This window comes from Theropithecus gelada, chromosome 9, assembly GCF_003255815.1.
Source record: "Theropithecus gelada isolate Dixy chromosome 9, Tgel_1.0, whole genome shotgun sequence".
Taxonomy (NCBI): Eukaryota; Metazoa; Chordata; class Mammalia; order Primates; family Cercopithecidae; genus Theropithecus; species Theropithecus gelada.
The window spans coordinates 28852207-28875201 of record NC_037677.1 but is presented as its reverse complement, the minus strand read 5'-3'; the positions used below and the strand labels follow the sequence as shown (position 1 = coordinate 28875201).

General features: G+C 39.2%; 1 protein-coding gene across 1 annotated transcript in view; it reads right to left on the bottom strand.

Moving 5' to 3' along the window:
* NEBL (nebulette) overlaps positions 1–22995 on the bottom strand; it is a 379467-nt gene that overhangs the window by 169689 nt on the left and 186783 nt on the right. The window contains exon 4 of the mRNA XM_025396001.1: positions 1545–1652. Coding sequence (XP_025251786.1) covers positions 1545–1652 — 108 coding nt within the window. The remainder of the gene's footprint in view (positions 1–1544; positions 1653–22995) is intronic.

The window sequence follows — 22995 nt, the reverse complement described above, 5'->3', positions numbered from 1 at the left end:
GGTAGAAATGTTTAGTTCTTTTTGAAATAAAATTCAGTGATCGTTGAAGATGTATGATATAACTGTTTCTGGCAGAATTATTTTTTAAAGAAACATTTTCCAAAAATAATCCAAAGAAAGAACTGTTGTTAAATGTAACTGCCAGGGAAATAGATCATTGATTTGCATTTTTAAAAGCAAAAATACGTTTTTTATTTAAGGAAAGAATAAAGAGGAAGAAAAACAAGGACAGTGATCTTCAGTATTCATGACTGATGGATTGCTGGGACTGGGTAGAAAAACTAAGGGACAAATGTCATGAAGTCTTAAAATTCAACTCTTTTTCTTCAAAGGAAATCCCTAGTAATATAAAATGTCCATTTAAAGAGCAAAAAACAATGTGTGTTTTGCACCCTTCCATTTCCTAATAAATTGTTTAACATGAAATAATTCTGTTTTTGAACTTCAGACATATAAAAAGTTTTTTTCTCAAATTATATGTAATTCTATCTGCAAATTATATATGTAGGTGTGTATTTATATGTGTGTGTATATATACACACATATAATTTATACAAACACATATATAATATATACACATACATATACACACACACACATACATGTATACATACATCTTATGATGATGACCAAATATCAGTGAGTTTAAAACCATCTGCTAATTAAACATGTTCTGGAAATTAGGGCTACATCAGTCATAACACCTAGATATACAAATTTTAGTGACTTTATAAGTGATGCACAAAATACAGTTCTCATGAAAAATGGTATGAGTGTTGTCTGTTTGCTCATACTTTTATGTCACCCACACATTTGTTAATTTGCATTCATATTTCCTCTTGGATATCTAACATTGAGTTAACTTTTGTGAAAAAATAAATCCTGACACACTTCATGTAATATTTTGGAAGAAATATAATCACAGGTGTGAATTACAAAAACTAAAAAGAGCTGTTTGTCCACCTTTAAGAAGTACTGAATTAATACCTCCCTAATATGTTTTGAACTCTGCTAGTCTCCAGTTTCTCTTTTGAGGAAACTATATTAATAAACAAGGCACAGCTTCAAGTCCAAAGCAACTACACATATAAATGTTTATTTCAAAAGTAAGATGTATTACCTGATTTCAACAAATATCTAATTCAAAAGTATGAAATCTTATAGACACATAGTCAGCAAATAGGAGATTTTTTTAAGACTCCTGACCTTATGTGTATATTTTATATGCTTACCCACAGTCAAAACTTAACTTTCAAGTTTCTTATTTTAATTATAAAAGGTCTACTTTGGAAAAATTTGAAAGCTGAGAACCATTCAAAATGGAATAAGGAGATCTTCTATTAGGTAACTAAGCACTGAGCCCTAGATAACTGTGATGGAACCAGAGGGCAGGGTTTACCAGATGAAATTGGCATAGTCTATGCGTGCACTGAGTACTGCTTACACCCCGCAGCAACACAAACGCTTTCAAGTCACCCAGCCTCCCTTTCTCATCCAGAAATGCATGTCAGAGCCATCATGCTGTTGAATAAACAGGCACCTACGTTACTGATTTGTTCCTGAGTCCTCTTCAGTCTCTGTAGCTCAGGAGTGTCCGTGACGATGCTGAAGCCTCTCCCTTTGCTTTCTTCAAAATCTCTTTTGTACTTGACCTAACAAGAAGAGGGGAAAGAAAAGTGAACAGAGGGATCACAAATCCCACTCAGGATAGGCCCGGCCAACGAAGCTGCTGGAATTGGAAACAATGGCTAAAAACACAGGTCTCGGCCGGAGGTGCAGTTAAGAGCCATCAGGAAACAGCCAGGCTACCTGGTTTGTGTCCCAGAAACTCCACTTACTATTTGTGTGACTTTAAGCAAGTTCTTTAACCACTCTGTGGCTCAGTGGTGTCATCTGTACAGCGGCAATAACAACAATGGCTATTTAACAGGTGGTAGGGATGGGATCAGACTACTTGATGCATGAATCTGGCTGACAGAAACAAGTAAGTACTCCATAAGAGCTATGATGATTATCGTCATTAATACCATCACCACTGTGAAAGGAAAGAAAATGTGGAAAAAGAAAGCTGGATCTTCTTCTCCTCCCGGGCCCGCCTGCCAGTGAAAAAGCCTCATATTGAGCCTAAACTGCCCTATGGAGGAGGGAGATGAAGAACTGACAGCTAGCCCTGTCCAAGAAGTTTTTATTCAACTTCAGAAGGCAAACATATGGATACAATTACACAATGCTGTATTGCCAAATGGCAAGTATATAAATGCTTATGAAAATATTTATAAAATAGGCCACACCTAGAGATTAAAAAGCTGCTCATACATGCCCTTGGCATACTGTGTGCTGAAGTAGCAAAGATTTTTTTCAGTATTTAAATATACTTCTTTTCTAATTACAACCCAATGGAGCTGAATTTTACTATTTCCTCGGGGGACTGGAACAGCTAATGCTTCATCTTACAGAACCCCATCTCCTGTTATTAGCATAATGACAATAACTGTCACACCAGTTAAAGATTCGGCTTGTTAACGACTGAGATGGTTACATCACTTTGACTGTTCTTTTTTTTAAGCCTAAATATCAAGAAATATGGAAACATATTTTGATAACTCGTAGAATCCCCATTTTACATTCAAACTTACAAGCTTCCAATTAACACTTAAATTGATCATTAAAATTAATTAAGTTAATTTAGGGTTGCCTATTCAATATGATTCTGTTAGTGCAGTCTCCTGCAGAAGGTGGAAAAGTTCACTTCGTTGAACATGGAACGGCTGTTTCTGTTAAGTCATGTCTGTATTTAAATACCCAATTCTATTAAGCATTATTATCCTCAAGAATACTGCAAGATTTCTTTTACCAGACAAGGTTGAAAGAACACACAGACACACACACACACACACACACACAGACACACACACACACAGGGAAATCTAGATACTCTCATCACTTTTAGCTTAAGAATACCTAATTCTTCTCTCTGTACTTTCAATTTGTAAAAGCACTAAACCCCTTACTTTATTCCCATAAGTAAAAGGTCAAATAAACTGCAATATTTTTCTTCCACATAAAATGCTGAGAGATTAGCCTTCTCACCCTCCATCTCCCAGCATGGGTAAAGATCCACATGCTGGCACATTCTCTGTGTTTTATGCCTAACTAAGCAGGCAAGCTATTTAACTTTGCTGATAGTAAGCACCAGAGCTCAGAGTAGTAAAATAATAAAAGTTAAAAGGACGACAAGGTTGGAATAGCAACAGGCATGAAGATATAGGAAGAAATGCCTGTGAGACAAGTTCCTAACACCAGTCTCAGAGAAAGCACAACCACATATTATTTTTGTTATTGGTTTGTATTTTTTAATAGCAATTTCCAAAGACAGAGGTGAAAAGAAAAACCAATAAATTCTAGAATCATAGGTATTTTTGGTTTTGGTTTTATTTTTGTTTTGGTAGTGATAGGTTCTCGCTATGCTGCCTAGGATGGTCTTGAACTCCTGGCCTCAAGTGATCCTCCTACCTCAGCCTCCCAAAGTGCTGGGATTACAGACATCAGCCACTACCACACCCAGCCTAGGATCACAGGTTTTGAGCTGATTACAGTTCAACGATCCTTTCTACATTCACAAGACAAAAGAATCATCTGACTTTGGCTTGCCTGGTTGGGTGACTAGCTTTGAGAAGTATACAATCACCTCTATAAAAGGCCTGCAGACTGTTGCAGGATTCCTATTTCTTTTGAATGGTGTGAAACCCAGCCAAGCCTCTTACGCTCTCAGCACCAGTTCAAGCACCAGCCCACCAGTATTTCTTTACTACACATAGGGAAACTCCAAGCCACTCGTCAGCTCTCTCTTCCACACTCCCGCCCACTTTCATCCTATCTACTTAGGTCTAATTTTAAATGTTGTATTAGATGGTTTGTCAGTCATGTGTAGTCTGATTCTGGGAGGCAAGTGGATATAAAAAGAGAACAGAAGACGGAGAGAAATAGCAGGATGCCTCTCTCCAATCTCATGTGGCCCCTTTGCCCTCATGTGACCTCATCCAGCCAAAGAAGACACCAGATCCACAGACCCTGCAATTGATCATTGATCTCGGGAGGGCCACATAATCTAGCAAGCATCCAGGAGCCTCAATTCTGGGACTCTGGCAGGAACTCTTGGGAAAGGGGTTGTGTCATTTATTTGTGATGCTATAAAGGAATACCTGAGACTGGGTAATTTACAAAGAAAAGAGGTTTATTTGGCTTGTGGTTCTGCAGGCTGTACAGGAAGCATGGTGTAAGCATCTGCTTCTGATCAGAGCCTCAAGAAGCTTCCATCATGATGGAAGGTGAAGGGGACCCAGTGTGTCACATGGCGAGAGAGGGAGCAAGGGCAGGGGAATGTGCCAGACTCTTTAAACAACCAGCTCTCACGTGAACTCACTGTTGTGGGGAGGGCATCAAGCCATTCATGAGTGATCCACCCCCATGACCCAAACACCTCCCACTACTCCATACCTTCAATGCCCGGGCTCACATTTCAACATGAGATTTGAGGGGGACAAACATCCAAACCATATCAGGGGTGCTCTGTTGCTATGGTCTGGCTAGTTTAATTGGCTGTAAAAGTGGAGTTGCAGACTACCATGTGGCCATCGTCCAATAATGAAGTCAACACAGAGGCAAGCAAAAGAGTGATTGAGATAGAGTCCTGATATCACCATTTGAGCACCTGAATTTAACTCTTCCAAAACCCAGAAACACCAGGTTTGCCAGTTATGTGAGCTAATCAATCTCTCACTTTTACAATCAAAAAAATTCTGATGAACATAACCAGCGCCTGTGTCCATGTGTTGTACACACATATGATAAGGCTCCCAGTAAAACAAATATGTAAATTTCTCCTCATTGACTTCTATGCCCTGATCTTTCTTAGGAGTGTTACAAGATGTAACAGTTTAGATAAACAGCAGATTCTGTCAAGGAAAGAGCACTGCTTTCATGGACAATCCTTTGCTCATTCAGCAAATCTTTACTGAGCACCTATTATATGCCAAGAGCTGTTCCGGGTATAGAAACAATGCAACAAAGAGAAGTCAATGGTCCCTGCCGTTGTGGGGCTTATGATAATTACAATGCAAGAAATGAAAAAGACACAATATCTATGTAGGTCATAAATGGTATGTTAGTAGGAAGTGCTAAGAGAGAAAAATAGCGAGACAAGGGAACGTGAAGTACCAGGCAGTCTGCCGTTCTAGACAGGGTGGTCAGGGAAGTCCCCAGTAAGAAGGTGGCATTTCAGTAAGGCCTCAAAGCGGGAGGAAGAAAGCCACACAGACTTCTTCCGGGAGACCTACGCAGGCAGAGGGAACAGACGGAGCAAAGTCCTAAAGCCCTTTAGAAAGGTCAAGGAAGGCCACTGTGCCTGTGTCTTAGCGGGAGGGAAGAGGAAGGGGACGCAGGGAGTGGTCACACGGGCCTTTGCAGGCCCTGAGGATGTTGGCTTTTCTTCCCTGTGAGGCATGGGGCCCGTGGAGGTTTGTATGTGGACAGCAGCATGCCCTGACTTACGTTTTAAAAGGCTTTTTCTAGCTGCTGTCCTGCAAACTCCTTGCAAGTACGCAGGACAGAAGCGAGAAGCCCAGGTAGGGGTAGGCAATGTCGGTCCCCTACCCCAGTCAGCCACTGTCAGAGAACTGTCCCAGGACCACAAAAGAAAGCAAAAGTTCTTCGGCCCAGCCTCAGGGCCCTGGCGTCCCTGAAAGACCCCACCAGGCATGCTACACACTCTTGTCAGAACGGAGCAGGAAGGAAAAAGAGGAGAGAGGACAGAATTAAGTTACCAACCTGAGCTTAGAAAGAGAATGTGCCATAACTGGGAAGTAACACAGTCTTATCTCCCTACAGTCTTAGCCCTTCAAGACTGAAGAAAGGCACTTTGAAAATGCACTCAAAGTCAAATGTGAGAAATTCACTCAATAGGCAACTTGCTTTGCCATATTTGCCTTCAGAAGTAACTTAAAAATGTCTTATTTCACATATTGAATACTATATATCATGGACATCCTATGTATGTCTTGACATTCTACGTGTCTGTGTGTATATGTTGCATATATGCTCAGAAACATGATATGCATGTGTACATATATAACTTCCTGCAGCATAGATTAGAATGCTAAAGCAAGAATCAAGAAACCTGAATGTAAACCCTGATTCTTTTCTGTGATCTTAATTTGCTCTATTTGTCTAACACTCCCGATCCTCAGTTAGAAAAGAAAACAAGAGGCTGGGCGCGGGGGCTCACGCCTGTAATCCCAGCACTTTGGGAGGCTGAGGCGGGCAGATCACGAGATGAGGAGATCGAGACCATCCTGGCTAACGCGGTAAAACCTGTCTCTATTAAAAATACAAAAAATTAGCTGGGCATGGTGACAGGCACCTGTAGTCCCAGCTACTCAGGAGGCTGAGGCAGGAGAATGGCATGAACCCAGGAGGTGGAGCTTGCAGTGAGCTGAGATTGTGCCACAGAACTCCAGTCTGGGCAACAGAGTGAGACTCTGTCTCAAAAAAAAAAAAAAAAAGAAAGAAAAGAAAGAAAACAAGAAAATATGCAATATGCTACATATTAAATGAATGTTTGCAAGGTTAAAATAAGTAACATGTGAAAATACCAAGCAAGGATATGACCCTTCAGCAAATATTGTTTCATTATTTTCACTAAATTTTAAAAATGGCCTTTGCTGCTGAAGTATGTACATTTCTGCCACAGTGTGCACCCTTAGTGATAGTTTGTGTTTCAAGTCATCAGCAAGTAGCCCTCCCAAGTTCATACAGGGTGACAGCCTGGACACCAGAGCAGTTCTGGCCCAGCTTAAGGAAAAGACTCACAGTGACTAAAAAAGGAAGACTTTTGAAAAAACAAAATAACGGGCAGAGTGGCAAATGGAATTATTTACTAACACTGAGAAGTGCAAACAGCGCAATTATTACTATTACAAAACATCAGTAAATGGAGACAATGGAATTCACTAAAGAGAAAGGCCACTGTTAGGCAGAAAGCCACGTAGATGAAGGAAGCCAACTGGGACCAGAGACTGTTAAATTGTTGAATGACAAACTAAAAGGAGATTAAATAACACTTGGCAATGAAGTCAAGGATGGGCACATCCTAGAGCTCACCAGCTCTACACCAGATCATGCTTCTCTCCAAAGAGAGAGCATCTGGAGACCTGGACCGACATGTTCTTAATAACATTGTTTCTATTTTCAAAGAGAAAAAAAAGGAAACAACCTAAATCTCCATCCACAGGAGAATGAAAAAATCCCATGTAATATTATCTAAGAGTTAAAATAAATGAATCATGGATCCATGTGGATGACTCTCAGAAACATTATGTTGAGGGGAAGAAAAAGCAAGAAATGCAGACACAGCAAGACCATCCTGGAGAACATCCCGTCTCTACTAAAAAATACAAAAAAATTAGCCGGGCGTGGTGGTGGGCACCTGTAGTTCCAGCTTCTAGGGAGGCTGAGGCAGGAGAATGGTGTGAACCTGGGAGGCGGAGCTTGCAGTGAGCGGAGATCGTGCCACTGCACTCCAGCCTGGGCGACAGAGCGAGACTCCGTCTCAAAAAAAAAAAAAAAAAAAAAAGAAATGGAGGCAAGGTGGCTCACGCCTGTAATCTCAGCACTTTGGGAGGCTGGGACAGGTGGATCACTTGAGGTCAGGAGTTTGAGACCAGCCTGGCCAACACCGCCAAACCCTAGCTCTACTAAAAATACAAAAATTAGGCAGGTATGATGGTGCGCACCTGTAATCCCAGCTACTCAGGAGGCTGAGGCAGGAGAATCACTTGAACCTGGGAGGTGGAGGTTGCAGTGAGCTGATACAACACCACTGTACTTCAGCCTGGGTGACAGAGGGAGACTCCATCTCAAAAAAAAAAAAGGGCATACTGGTGAATGTATGGTGGGAGGGGGCTTGATAACATGACATTCAGGGGAGTGGTGACAAGATCTGCTCGTGGAAAAATGTACAGGGAGCTTCCCTGTTACTGGTGATGTTCTAGTTCTTACATTGGATGGTGAATTCACATGTTATCTTTTTATTATCGCCCTATCAAACCTGCATGTACACATTATGTATAATCTTTTGTGTTCATCAACTATCTCACGACAAAAATATTTTCAAAGACAGCAGGGACAAAGTTTTAAAAGTCCTGATGCAGAAACTGAGGAACCCAGAGGTTAAACAAAAAACATGAGTGGGAAAAGAGAAAATGAATATTATAACCAGGAATTCAGTTGATATTTTCAGTCAGCCAAAGACTTGGGTTTTTCACAAATGGCAGGTGAGCTAGTCAATGGGTATCTACCATTTGCAGAAAGTTAAATCAGCCACTCTGAGTTTCTTCATCTTAGTGAGGCTGTTTAATTATATCAGCAAACGCAGACTTGAAGCAAAAAGGTAGGAAAAATTGCACCGAGAGAGTGTAAAAGGGTGGTGTTAAAGGGATTCCAAATATGGATGAGGGCCAGGCACAGTGGCTCATGCCTGCAATTGCAGGACTTTGGGAGGCTGAGGCAGGAGGATTGCTTGAGGCATGGAGTTTGAGACTAAACTAGGCAACACAGCAAGGCTCCATCTCTTAAAAAAAAAAAATTAAAATTAAAATCAGCCAGGCATAGTTCTGCATACCTGTAGTCCCAGCTAGTGTGGAAGCTGAGACAGGAGGAATGCCTCAGCCCAGGAGTTCAAGGCTGCAGTGAGCTATGTTCACACCACTACACTCAAGCCTGGGCAACAGAGCAAGACCCCATCTCTAAAATAATGAAATAAATACACAAATATGGAGGAGGGAAGAATCCTAGAAGTTCAAGGGGATACATCGCATGTATCACAATAGACAAGACCAGTGAGAACTATGCAGGGACGGAAGTATATACAGAAGGAAAACAGTATTTGCTTTAACGCAGCTTGTCAGAATATGTTTAACAGAAGCCTAAAATCTCAGGCGCATGTATTACTGATTCATGTTATTCTGCTCTTTATTTCATACATTTCTGATACAATGAAATCCATGACCAATTTCATTACCTTTCATGACATGATAGATACTCCACATTTCTTTAAAGGGAGATGGTGAGGGTCGCAGTATTTTAAAACTACATGCAAAATTCTTAATTTGATCTGCAAAATTTAGTGCTCAATTATGTATAGTTCTTGTATAGTTCATCATCTTGTATCTTTCCACAGATTTTAAGGTACTAGAAAATGTAGACCACATGTTTCTTTCTCTCTCACTGCATTTGCTTGGTGCTAAGCATAGATTAAAAGCTTAACAACCATTTCATGATTGATTACTATCTAGTTTTGTATGTTTAAGGTCTAAAATGCAGAAAATTGGTTAATCTCACAATGTTAGATGGGAATTAAACACTACAAAGGAAAATCTGATTGAGAGTTTTTTTTTAAGGTGAAGTTAATTTTAGCAATGTTAAGTCAAAGAAATGAGCTCAAAAGTAAATTTGTTTTTTTTATAAATTAATCTCATAATTTGTAAATCTATGGTTAATTAAATAAAATTAAAATTATAATTACCTTTTTAAACATAATTAAAAAGCATTAAAAATCATGTCCATAGATTTCTAAGCTTTCAATTAAACTTCCACTGCATTCCCAGAGGCTCTTAGTGATAGTCACTATTTTGTCACTTTTCCATGTATATTCACAATCCAACTTTACCAGATTTTGGGTTCTTTTACTTTAAAAAAAACAATGAAATATATTTTTTTATTCTAAACAAAAACACTAAATACATCAAAAAGCACTTTTTTCTTTTCTTTTCTTTTTTTTTTTTTTTTTTTGAGACAGAGTCTCTCTCTGTCGCCCAGGTTGGAGTGCAGTGGTGCAATCTTGATTCACTGCAACCTCTGTCTCCCAGATTCAAGCAATTCTTGTGCCTCAGCCTCCTGAGTAGCTGGGATTACAGGCGTACACCACCACGCTGAGCTAATTTTTGAATTTTTAGTAGGGACAGGGTTTTGCCGTGTTGTCAGGCTGGTCTCAAACTCCTGACTTCAAGTGATCCGTCCACCTTGGCTTCCCAAAGTGCTGAGATTCCAGGTGTGAGCCACCGTGCCTGGCCCCAAAAAGCAATCTGGGGCAATTTCAATTTCTCAACCAGTTAAGATAATTCAAAATTACTCCTGAGACACTCAAGTATAGCTTAGTGGTTAAAAATATAGCCTCAGAAATTATACAAACTTGTCTTGGGCCCTGGCTCCACCATATTAGCTGTGTGACCTTAGGCAAGTTACTTAGTATCTCTGAGCTTCAGTTTCCTCATATATACAAAATATGCATAATTTTAGTACAATATTGAGAGCACTTTTGTGAGAACTAAATGAGATAATACTAGTGCCTGACATCTAGTAAGTGGCTCCTGTGTTCCAAGCATACTATTGAGTGCTTTACATACTATGTGAGCAGAGCAAGGATGGGAAGCCCAGCGGATAACCTGTAAGAAGTGCTCAGCACTCCTTACTGTACACACATGTTGACTCACTCACTCATCGTAACTCAACGTCCTACCCCATGGCCAGGGACTATGCCATCTGCATTTAGGAGCTCATTCACTCCTTTTTGGATCAAAAAAGAACATAAATAGGCTGGGCACAGTGGCTCACATCTGTAATCCCAGCACTTTGGGAGGCCAAGGCAAGAAGATCACTTGAGCCCAGGAGTTCAAGACCAGCCTGTGTAACATAGCGAGACTTTGGCTCTGCCCCGCCCCCACAAAAAAATTAGCTGGACATGGTGGCACATGCATGTAGTCCCAGCTACTCAGGAGGCTGAGGTGTGAGGATTGCTTGAGCCTGTGAGGTGAAAGCTGCAGTGAGTTGTGATCATGCCACTGCACTCTAGCCTGGGCAACAGAGCAAGACCTCGTCTTAAAAAAAAAATGTAATAGAATATTAATAAATAAAGGCAACAACAATTACAAGGTACATATATCATCTTCAGTTAAATCTTAGCAGGCATGCATGTTAAGGTCCATTTTACAGATGAAGGAAGTTTGTGGAAGTCATAGAGCTGATAGAAGGCGGAGTCTCTCTGACATCCACCTACCCAGCATCTCCCCAGATGTTATCTTTAAATTCATCTGACAACGAAAAAAATACCAAAGTGAAAAATATCAAAGCAAACACAAGTAAGACATAAACAACATTTTGTAAATAAGCAGAAGTGAAAATGGAACCAACTGAATATTTCTTAGTATAGGACGTCAAAAGATTTGCATAACCTAAAATTAATTTATTATCTGTAATGGATCCTATAGTGCCACAAAAGAGACAGAAATAATCACCCAAAGTAAAGTTTAACACAACCTACATTTCAATAAAAGTGTTTTCAGGTCTTTCTGTTGAAGTCAAAAATTGCTTAAATTTTCTTTTAGGAAAGATCGGATTAGCAGGGAAATACCATTGCCAAAATGGTAGCACTGGCAAAAATACTAATTCAAGGTGAAAAATTATATCTACACTAATAAAGAAAATTGAAGCCTAAAATATATACACATAGTCCATATTTTCACTAAGAATTTCACAAACAGCATTTTAATAATTTGGACAATTGATAAATTTTGCTTCTGAACACATGTTCTCTTAATCCTTTAGAGACAGTCTCATCTTTATATGATTATAACTTTTAAATATAAATAGCTTAATTCACACATAGAATAGAATATTATTGAAATTATTTTGAACCAGAAGATATCACACAAGGTTAAAATAAGGAGAGAACAAGAAATCACAACAGGGAATGCATTGTCCTGTGTACACATCCTGAATTATAAAGTATTAGGAAATAAGTAATTTCCAGTTAGAAAATAACTAATTAAGAAATGAGTCATTCAGAAAAGAAAAGCTACATCCTAACTAGTTTGAAGAAAAGAAACAGGATAAACCAAGAATCAAGCAAATATAAACAAAGTGAACTAACACAAAACAGTCATGAAAGTGAAAATAACCTGTCCTAAATCTCAAAGTCTTGTCATAGCTGATAAAAGTGACAGATTATTCCTCAATGTTTCTAGATATGCAGATTGATAATGTCATTAAAATTGTTCCTAACCTCCTTCCCATACCTGCAATGGCATTATTCATCAAATACCGACTGTTTTTCTATAACAAAACACACTTCTTCCACTCTACAAAACTGAAAAAAGGAAAAAAACCCCGTAAACAGCAAAAGAGAAAAAGAAATACAAATTTAAAAATCAATGTAAGCCAGGCGCAGTGGCTCATGCCTGTAATCCCAGCACTTTGGGAGGCCAACGCGGGCGGATCACGAAGTCAGGAAATCAAGACCATCCTGGCCAACATGGTGAAACCCTGTCTCTACTAAAAATACACACAAAAAAAAATTACCTGGGCGTGGCAGTGCGCACCTGTAGTCTCAGCTACTTGGGAGGCTGAGGCAGGAGAATTGCTTGAACCCAAGAGGCGGAGGCTGCAGTGAGCCAAGATCATGACCCTGCACTCCAGCCTGGAGACAGAGTGAGACTCTGTCTCAAAAAATAAAATTAAAATAAAAATAAATGTAAATGCATTATACTTAGTGTGTACACAAATGACACAAAGGGATGACAGACAGCATGGATCTCAACAAGTCATTTTAATCAAAGCATGTAAAACATTATTTCCTTAATGCAGAATTTCATTTAAAATATAAATCTCCTAGAAATTTTTATAGGTTATTAAAAAAATCTATGTTACAACTAGAAATAGAGCACTAATTCACATCTTCCATAAGAAAGAAACTATTAAAAATAAATATATTAGAAGTGTTGAAGAGTTACGTGAAGAATTATGGCTTCTTAGCTAACAGTAAGAGCTCCACATTAATTACAGTGTCAGTTGTAAGAAATGCTGGAATGTTGCCTCCCTGCTATATAATAGCAGCTATGATTTATTGAAGGAAGACCTACAAGGTATCAGACATTGTTCTAGGCACTTAACAGACTATCCTGATTAATCTTCAAAACCACTCTGTAAAAAAGATATTTTACTTTTTTTTTTTTTGAGAGAGAGAGAGACAGAGTTTTGCTCTGTCACCCAGGATGGAGTGCAGTGGCATGATCGTGGCTCATTGCAGCCTCCATCTCCTAAGCTCAAGCAATCCTCCCACCTCAGTCCCCAGAGTAGGGCTAGGACTTTGGGCATGAGCAACCATGTCCAGCTAATTTTTTCTTTCAATGTTGTAGAGACAAGGTCGCACTATATTTCCCAGGCTGGTCTCAAATTCCAGGCTTCAAGTTGTCCTCCTGCATCTGCTTCCCAATGTGCTGGGATTACAGGCATAAGCCATCGCTCTCAGTCTACCATTTTTTTACATATGAGAAATGTATAGGAAACCTATCATTTGATCTTCCCAAATCCTCCCTCCTAGTAACTGTCCTGAGCCTCTTTCTCTTCATGTAGACTTTCTCAAGAGGTGTGATTTTTTAATTTAGCCTCCTTCTTTAACCACCATGGATTGGCCTCATTTGGCCTAAGCCAGTTCAAGTCAAGATGTTTGATTTAGGAACTAGAACCCAAAGCCTAGAGTGAATCTTTCTCTCTGGTGACTAAAACTCTAAGACATCAAACTTTAGAACTATCAACAGTCATGTTTGCCATCACAGATGTGGAGGAACAGATGCAGTTCATCTGCCAAAAAGAGTCCTGGTCTGATGGCATTTGACTCCTGACCTCCCACTGTTCGTGAAGCCCAAGCAGGCACACTTCTGCCCTTGGATTTTGTACCCCAATATCCTCAAAATTCTCATTTTGTTTGAGTTAATGAGCATTGGGTACTTTTATCACTTGTGACTAAGAATTCTAACTAATACGAGAAACTGAGGCTTAGTGGTTTAGTGGTTACAACCCAGGACTAGCATTGCCATCTGTGAATAGTAGAGTCAGGATTCAAACCCAGATCTGCTGTCCCCAAAGTCTTTGCTCTTTCCACCCTATCATGCTACAAAATGGAAATTCAAATATTTCATAAACTTCAAAGACCATCGCTTAGATTTTTTCCTTTTTTTTCTTTTCTTTTAGACAAGGTCTCACTCTGTTGCCCAGGCTGGAATACAGTGGTGCAGTCTTAGCTCACTGTAGCCTCCACCTCTTGGGCTCAAGCGATCCTCCCATCTCAGCCTTTCGAGTATCTGGGACCACAGGCACACACCACCACACCCTGCTAATTTTTGTATTTTGTGTAAAGATGGGGTTTTACCATGTTGCTTCTTGAACTCCTGAGGTGGGCAAGGAATCCGTCCACCTCAGCCTCACAAAGTGCTGGAACTACAAGCATGAGCCACTGTGCCCAGCCTTGAAATGTAATTTAAATAAAAATATATCATTATTTTTAAAAGACTAGATTCTAAACAACAATGTAAACAAGATCTTAAATAATTTTTAAATTGTTTTTACATGTTACATAAATTAGCCAATATCAGATCTTTAATGGTTACACACACTACCAATTAGATGCTCAGCAGGTGTCCATCAAATGAGTAAATAACTAAGATAACTACTTAAAATGACCTGTAAAATAATTGTAGTCTTAAAGCACCAACTTAGAAAAGTGTGTAGGTTAATTTGATAGTTTGACTTTTAAAAATTAACGTGAATTTTCAACAGGAAAAAATGGATACTAAATAATTCAAGAAAACTCCAAACTTTGTTAACATTATCATTAGAAAAACGATTGCATCAGTTTGTGCTTTGGTTAATCTATTATCTTGATTGTATTTCTATGAAGTTTCAAGTTTCATGATTCAATAAAATTTCGTGGTGTCACAGGTACAATTATATTTGTCCCTTGCTGACTCCAAATGGTCCCCTCGGCCTGAAGACACTAACGGGCTCCAAGCAAGTTCATTTCTGGGTCCGTTTCCCAAAATGACATAGGACCTTTCTTTTTCCTCTGCAATAAATACCTCAAGAGCCCATCATATTGTTTTCTTTGTAATGTAGAAATAAAGAACTGGATTTTATAATATATAATTATATAATATATATAATATAATTTTATAATTTATAATAAAAAAGAGAAAGAATTAAAAATAAGATCTTAAAAGTACTAGAAGTGGGAAAGGGGGGCCAGTTTGAGGATGACATGGATAGGTGTTTCTACTTCTCTTAAGAATCCTAATTTTGGAACGTCATTCTGCCTGGGCCCATGAATGGCTCACTCCTACATTTCATAGTTCATGAGAGTACAGCTATTTGAGAAATAGCAATAAGTTGGCATTGCCAATGAGCCAGGTGGTTCCACTGTTTGGAAACCATCTGGTCCGAGTTTTCTCTTTGTCAGCACCATCAATACATCAGTAGCAAGAGCTATTACAGGGGTTGTGTATGTTTCGTTTCTTTAAATAAACTCAAACAAAACTACCCTGAATATAAATTTGTTATTTCTTTGAATTGTTCTTTCAGAGTATAATGAAACCCATGTCAAGATGAGTTACGCCTGAATACCTACAGTCATTACATAACTTTACAAAACAAGGTGGCAAAAGACTGGAAGCCTGCCTCCAACTCCAGCGTCTCTTGGTCACATTAACCATTCATGAGGTAACTACTGCCCAGCCTAGCACTAGCAAAATGAGGAATTTTCTGCTGAGGTAGCGGCCAAAGGAAATCTATGTGTTCATATAGACATATATGTGGGCTGTAAAGAGATTTAGATAGAGGTGTTATTTAATCAGTCAAGAAAAACAAAAAGAAGGGGCTCTGAGAAAATTAAACTTAATTAATCAGAGGCTCTACTGACCCCATCCAGTGAACAATATAACAAGCCAATGAGCAATACTCATCAAGTCACTGCCTGTATTGTGAAAAACATATGACAAAAATGTGCTTCAAAGTTTGGGGATTTCAGCTGGGTGTGGTGGCTCACACCTGTAATCCCAGCACTTTGGGAGGCCAAGGGAGGCAAATCACTTGAGCTCAGGAGTTCAAGACCAGCCTGGCCAACATGGTGAAACCCTGTCTCTACTACAAATGCAAACAAAATTAGCTGAGCGTGGTGGTGGGTGCCTGTAATCCCAGCTACTTGGGAGGCTGAGGCAGGAGAATCGCTTGAACCCAGGAGGCAGCAGTTAGAGTGGGCCAAGATAACACCACTGCATTCCAGCCTGGGCGACACGGTGAGACTCTGTCTCAAAAAAAAAAAAAAAAAAAAAAAAAGTTTGGAGATTTCTCAAAGAACTAAAAAATAGAATTACGATTCAACCCAGCAATTCCATACTAGGTACATACCCAAAAGAACATAAATTGTTCCACCAAAAAGATACCTGTACTTGTATGTTTATCACAGCAGTTTTCACAATTGCAAAGACATGGAATCAATCCAGGTGTTGATCAATGGTGAACTGAAGAAAGAAAAGGTGCTACATATACACCATGGAATACTATGCAGCCACAAAAAATAAGATCATGCCCTTTGCAGCCACATGGATGGAGCTAGAGGTCATTATCCTAAGCAATTAATGCAGAAACAGAAAACCAAATACCACATGTTCTCACTTATAAATAGGAGCTAAACACTGAGTACACGGACACAAAGATAGGAACAACAGACACTGGGGACTTCAAAAGGGAGAAGGGAGGGAGGCAGGCAAGGGTTGAAAAACTACCTGTCAGATACTATGCTCACTACTCAGGGGACAGCAACATTAGAAGGCCAAACCTCAGCCTCACAAAATACACTCATGTAACAAACCTGCATATGTATTCCTGAATCTAAATTTTTTTAAAAAAAAAAAAAAAAAAAAACAGTGTTTCGGGTCCTTACCTGTACCTAAACAAAGGAACATAACTACCCAAAAATACTAGGCTTTCTGGAATACATATATGTGAACAGACACTGGCATTAATAAACCTTGTCTTTTAAGCCCTTAATCTCAGTTTCAGTCAAAGATAAAGTTTCCAGTCCAGGTGTTTTTATCAGAACACCCAAAGTCAAATCTCCCTAAATGCCAGCATCTACCCTCCAAAGGCCGACCTCCATTTCACTGCCCTTTAGATAGAAGCCAGAAGTCACCATGTCACATTCACTTAAGAAGGGACAAATTAAAGAGGTTAAAGTATTGACCTAAAGTTAAAAGAGAAAGAAAGTGAGGCTGTAAGGGATTTTGCTTTCTTCTAGTGGCAGGTCATCTTCGTTCCCCCGGTTCTTAACCAATGTTTGACTTGTCAAAATTGCTTTGCTTCATCTGCACCTGACATCTAAATCATTTGACAGGCACATAACCTTATCAAATTTCTAGTTATAGTACAAATAGAGGTAACAAACCATATCCACTGAAATTGATAACGGCTCACACAAAGAGCTGAAAGGCTAGGCTTGCAAGACAAGGGAGAGGCACCACAGACAGGGGAGCTGGCCTGTGAGCCCACAGGAGGAGGAGGAGGAGCTGGCCAGATGAAAGGCTAATTCCACCGAATCCAATTGGTACTCAAATCCTTCTGCCAGAGATTGAATCAATCAAAAGGCCCAGCACTGGGGTGGGAAAAAAAAAAAAAAAAAAAAAAGTGAAATCAGTGGTGTTAGCTTGTTTCAACTAGCATTTAAACTTAAAAGATGAATGTAACAAAAGCATCAGAATGGTACCTTTGAAAGTTGTCTGCCAACCACAGTTTGCCCTAATACGTTGCCAGGTTATGAAGTGCCACTTCCTAATTCAGTCTTGCAATGCAAGGAATACTAATACAGCCCCGGTTTTATCTGTAATACAGCCTAATCTCCCTGCTCATCTCTAGGATTTGCTCAGAAACAAACAGGGAAAATAGGGTGTGCCATGAAAAGAATACAATATTTTAAGGGGATATATCACATTGAAAATTAATCTAAAAAGGTGGTATGAAACATACATCCTTTTAAAAATCTTTTTTGTTTGTTTAAATGCTCTAGGCTCCTAACACTTCAGGAAATACTGCAGAAGAAAATAAGGAAATAGATATGAAAAATAGATGTAGTCAGCTAGGCAATACCCCAGCTAAAAGACAGACCCAAAATTCGATTCAAGTTTATCCAACCATAAATATTCCATCTTCCCCAACACTTCCCTGGTCTGAGACCTTTCATCCCAGTCCCAGGAAGGGCTCCTCTAAGATTGAAACTCTAATCAGAACACCAAATCTTTTTAGTTTTCTAAATGAAGATAGATCAATAATATCCCAAAGAATAGACAGCTTATTCAAGTAATATACAAGGCCACTTGTAAATCTACCCTATTTATGACATTTCTCAGTAAAATTAACAAGAAAAGGTAACCCAAAAGACGACGAGATATTTGATGAAATCAAAAGTTTAGAAAGGGCTGGGTGCAGTGGCTCACATCTGTAATTCCAGTGCTTTGAGAGGCCAAGGTGGAAGGACTGGTTGAGGCCAGGAGTTCGAGACCAGCCTGGGCAACATAGCAAGACCTGGTCTCTACTAAAAATTTTTAAAAAAATTAGCCGGGCATGGTGGTGCATGCCTGTGGTCCCAGCTACTCAGGAGGCTGAGGTGGACTGCCTGTACCTCGGAGTTTGAGGCTACAGTGAGCCGTGATTGTGCCACTGAACTCCAGCCTGGCAGCCAGAGCAAGACCCTATCTCAAAAAATAAAAATAAAAAATAAATCAATAAAAAAGTCTGGAAAGGTGTGTTGCCCAGACCAGCCTGGGAAACAGAGCAAGACCTTGTCTCTACAATAATAATAATACACATATAAGATTGTATTTCTATGAGTACTTATTTAGGTATATAAATGCAAACAAAAGAAAAACCTGGAAAAAGGTACAACAAAATGCCAAATGGTAGGAATGGTCCTTTGAGAGTAGGAAAGAGAAGAGGCAAAAGCTGGTCGAGAGAGCCCAGGTGGTCATTAGCCTTGTCTATAATATTTTTATTTCTTACATGTATTTACGTTTTGCTCGTATAATTCTCAGAAGGGATCTAACATTATTACTTCAAGAAAACATGTCATATTATTTTAGATTTTTCAATGTATAGAGTAAAATTGGTGAAATGCTTATCCCATAGGTTCTCTTTATTCTGATTGACTGAATAAAGGTAAATAATGATGTAGACATACATAATGTTTTAAGCAAACATAATATAACACAGTTATTTATTTATTCATTTATGTGTTTGTTTAGTAGAGACAGGGTCTCACTCTGTCACCCGGGCTGGAATACAGTGGTGCAATCATGGCTCACTGCAACCTCTAACTCTTGTGCTCAAGCAATCCTCCTACCTCAGCCTCCTGAGTAGCTGGAACTACAAGCACATGTCACCATGCTCATCTAATTTTTAAATAAAATTTTAGTATAGACCCAGGCTGGTGTCAAACTCCTTGCCTCAACCAAGCCTTCTGCCTCAGCCTCCCAAATCACTGAGATTACAGAAGTTAACCACCACATCTGGTCACAGTTTAATTTAAAATTTTAAGATGTGAATATATTCTTTTAAAGTGTCTCATTTCAAAAAAAAAAAAAAAAAAACCACCATAAAATTCACCATGAGATGAGTTTCTATAGAAATTCCATAGGGTTTGTATTCAAAGAACTCAATTTAAATGGCTTAACCTGCTAGCAAATATTTGTGTGTTTGTAGCCTATACAGGAGCGTAGAGTATTGGAGTTGGTATCGCCTATAAAACTCAAATGTCATCAGTGAATGGGCTAAGCCATACTTTTGTCCAGCTCTGGTGGTCACAAAGAAAAGTTTCTTTTTGTTCAGAAACATAAAAAAGTTTTTTTGTTCTGGAACAAAAAGAACAAAAAAAAGTGTCTTTTTGTTCAGAAACAAAAGAACCAGGAAAAGAAAAAAAAATATTTAGGTGCTTGGGAAAGAAGAGACACTGAAAGAAAAGTAGAGAAGAAAGAAAAATAAACAGGCAGATGTACAAACACCTGCAGTGCACATACAATCTGTTGGTCAAGGTCATGTACATATAGTGTGCATGGTACAAATAGTGCAAGTAGCATGGAGGTGACTACCAGTAACCAGTGTCCTTATACTTGGTAAAGTATCAGCCTGGGCCCCTAGAACAGAGAGACCCTCTATACCTCAAGACCAGTGTGATGGCAAAGATCCACATCTACCAATCCCTCCCCAAGCTCTAGAAATTGCATCAGGTACAAACTTAGCAGGTTGATCACTATTCTAGCTCCCAGCTCTTCTTGGCTGCTTTTGTTAGCAAAAGTGGGACTGATTTTCTATATAAGTATCAATCCTTTTTGAATCATCTTATAAACAAAGCATATTTTAAGTTTATTATTTCTTCCTTCTAACAGGCAAGAATATTTTTCCAAGGCTGGTAAGAACTGTGCTTAAGACATTCCATCAAAGTCTCAATCTCATCCAACGTTTTTATTCCTTTTTAATAAATAGAGATGGGGCCTATGTTGCCCAGGCAGATATCAAACTCCCGGCCTCAAGTGATCCTACCACCTCAGCCTCCCAAAGTGCAGTGATTATAGGCGTGAGCCACTGTGCCCAGCCCCAATGAATTATTTATTCAAAGCCACCTCACTAAAATTCCACTTAAACACACAGGTTAATTCACTGTCTTACAACATAGGTACCTGGTCAAACTTCATGTGTCCTGAAGATAGAGAACACATAAAGTTCAAAATATAGACATACTGATTTGAGGTTAGGTCCTGCTGGAGGCACAGTCTACCCAAAATGGCTTCAAACACTGATACAGGCCAGAAAGGAAAAAAAAAAAAACGCCATTCTAATGTTGGCTTCACAAACACAGGAAAATTATTTGTCTCTCCCCCTTCCTAGTATTATGAAGAATTCTATCACATCTCATAAAAAGACACAAAATTATAAAATAATCACTTTATAAAGTGGAAAACAAAAATTTCATATATACCGTGGTCAGCATTTGTCATTCCTTGAGCAGTCAGCATCCTACATCCCTTCTTTGGGTAACAGCAACCTGACTTGCTTTTGAAAACTCAGCACTCCTTATCTCTCCCAAGGCTGGATAACATGACTTGGGATTGGCTAATCAGAGTATCATACTTCCCTATTTCAGTGACTTGTTCAGCCACGGACACGATATCCAATCAGGGCCAGAGAGACCCAGTGACACGGGTGATAGGGGCCTCTCTTCCACTGGACTGACAGCTACAAGGATGTAGGCTGAAGGTCTGGCAGCCACTTTGCAACCATGAGGTAAGCCTGCCTGAAAATGGAGTTGTCACAGAAGACATGAATTGAGAGATGGAAATAAACAGCCTAGGAGCCCCTCTTAGCAGCCTTGCCCTAATGCCAGTTTCACCCCCCTGGACTCCTCAGGCACCAGAACCAACAATGCTAATGACAACTGGAGTTGAGATTTCTGGCATTTCCAACAAAAAGAATTCCTAACTGATATACTCATCTACATTTTGTTAGCATTAAAACATATCCAATGGATTTTAGACTCTTCCAGATTACCTTTCTCCTGTATCATACCTTTCATTTGCCAGGCTAAGACTTAACACAGCTGTTTGTGATCAAAGTTCAATTACCCACCCCAACAGAAAAGTGGTTCAGAAAATCCTGAACAGTGGGTACTCAAAAACCATTTGCATATGGTTTAGGAATGCATCGTGTAGTTACAGAAAATTCAGAAACATTGTCAAATGTTGTTTAAATATTTTTTGACAGATCCTGCGATGGGACTCCCCCTCTCCAAACTACTGCATGTAAGTCTAACTTCAGGTATCAGTGCTCACACAAATGTTAAAGAGTCTCAATTTCAGCAAGGGTGTCCTATCTTTTTATTTGTAGAACGTTGAACTTGAGCAAGAATTCTTTTCCTAGAATTTGCTGGGGTATCACTATTTGAGCTTCTGATGATAATCATATTTAATAAGTACACTATAATGTCACTAAAATGATATTTAAAACAATTTTTTTTTACACTTCAGTAAATGAATTTTCTTTTCTTTTTTTTTCTTTTTTTTATTATTATACTTTAAGTTCTACGGTACATGTGCACAATGTGCAGGTTTGTCACATATGTATACATGTGCCATTTGGTGTGCTGCACCCATTAACTCGTCATTTACATTAGGTATATCTCCTAATGCTATCCCTCCCTCCCCGCTCCCCACAATAGGCCCTGGTGTGTGATGTTCCCCTTCCTGTGTCCAAGTGATCTCATTGTTCAATTCCCACCTATGAGTGAGAACATGCGGTGTTTGGTTTTCTGTTCTTGCGATAGTTTGCCATGAAAGATGGTTTCCAACTGCATCCATGTCCCTATAAAGGACACGAACTCATCCTTTTTTATGGCTGCATAGTATTCCATGGTGTATATGGGCCACATTTTCTTAATCCAGTCTGTCACTGATGGACATTTGGGTTGATTCCAAGTATTTGCTATCGTGAATAGTGCCACAATAAACATACGTGTGCATGTGTCTTTACAGCAGCATGATTTATAATCCTTTGGGTATATACACAGTAATGGGATGGCTGGGTCAAATGGTATTTCTAGTTCTAGATCCTTGAGGAATTGCCACACTGTTCTCCACAATGGTTGAACTAGTTTACAGTCCCACCAACAGTGTAAAAGTGTTCCTATTTCTCCACATCCTCTCCAGCACCTGTTGTTTCCTGACATTTTAATGATTGCCATTCTAACTGGTGTGAGATGGCATCTCATTGTGGTTTTGATTTGCATTTCTCTGATGGCAAGTGATGATGAGCATTTTTTCATGTGTCTGTTGGCTGTATAAATGTCTTCTTTTGAGAAGTGTCTGTTCACATCCTTTGCCCACTTTTTGATGGGGTTGTTTTTTTCTTGTAAATTTGTTTGAGTTCTTTGCAGGTTCTAGATATTAGCCCTTTGTCCAATGAGTAGACTGCAAAAATTTTCTCCCATTCTGTAGGTTGCCTGTTCACTCTGATGGTAGTTTCTTTTGCTGTGCAGAAGCTCTTTAGTTTAATTAGATCCCATTTGTCAACTTT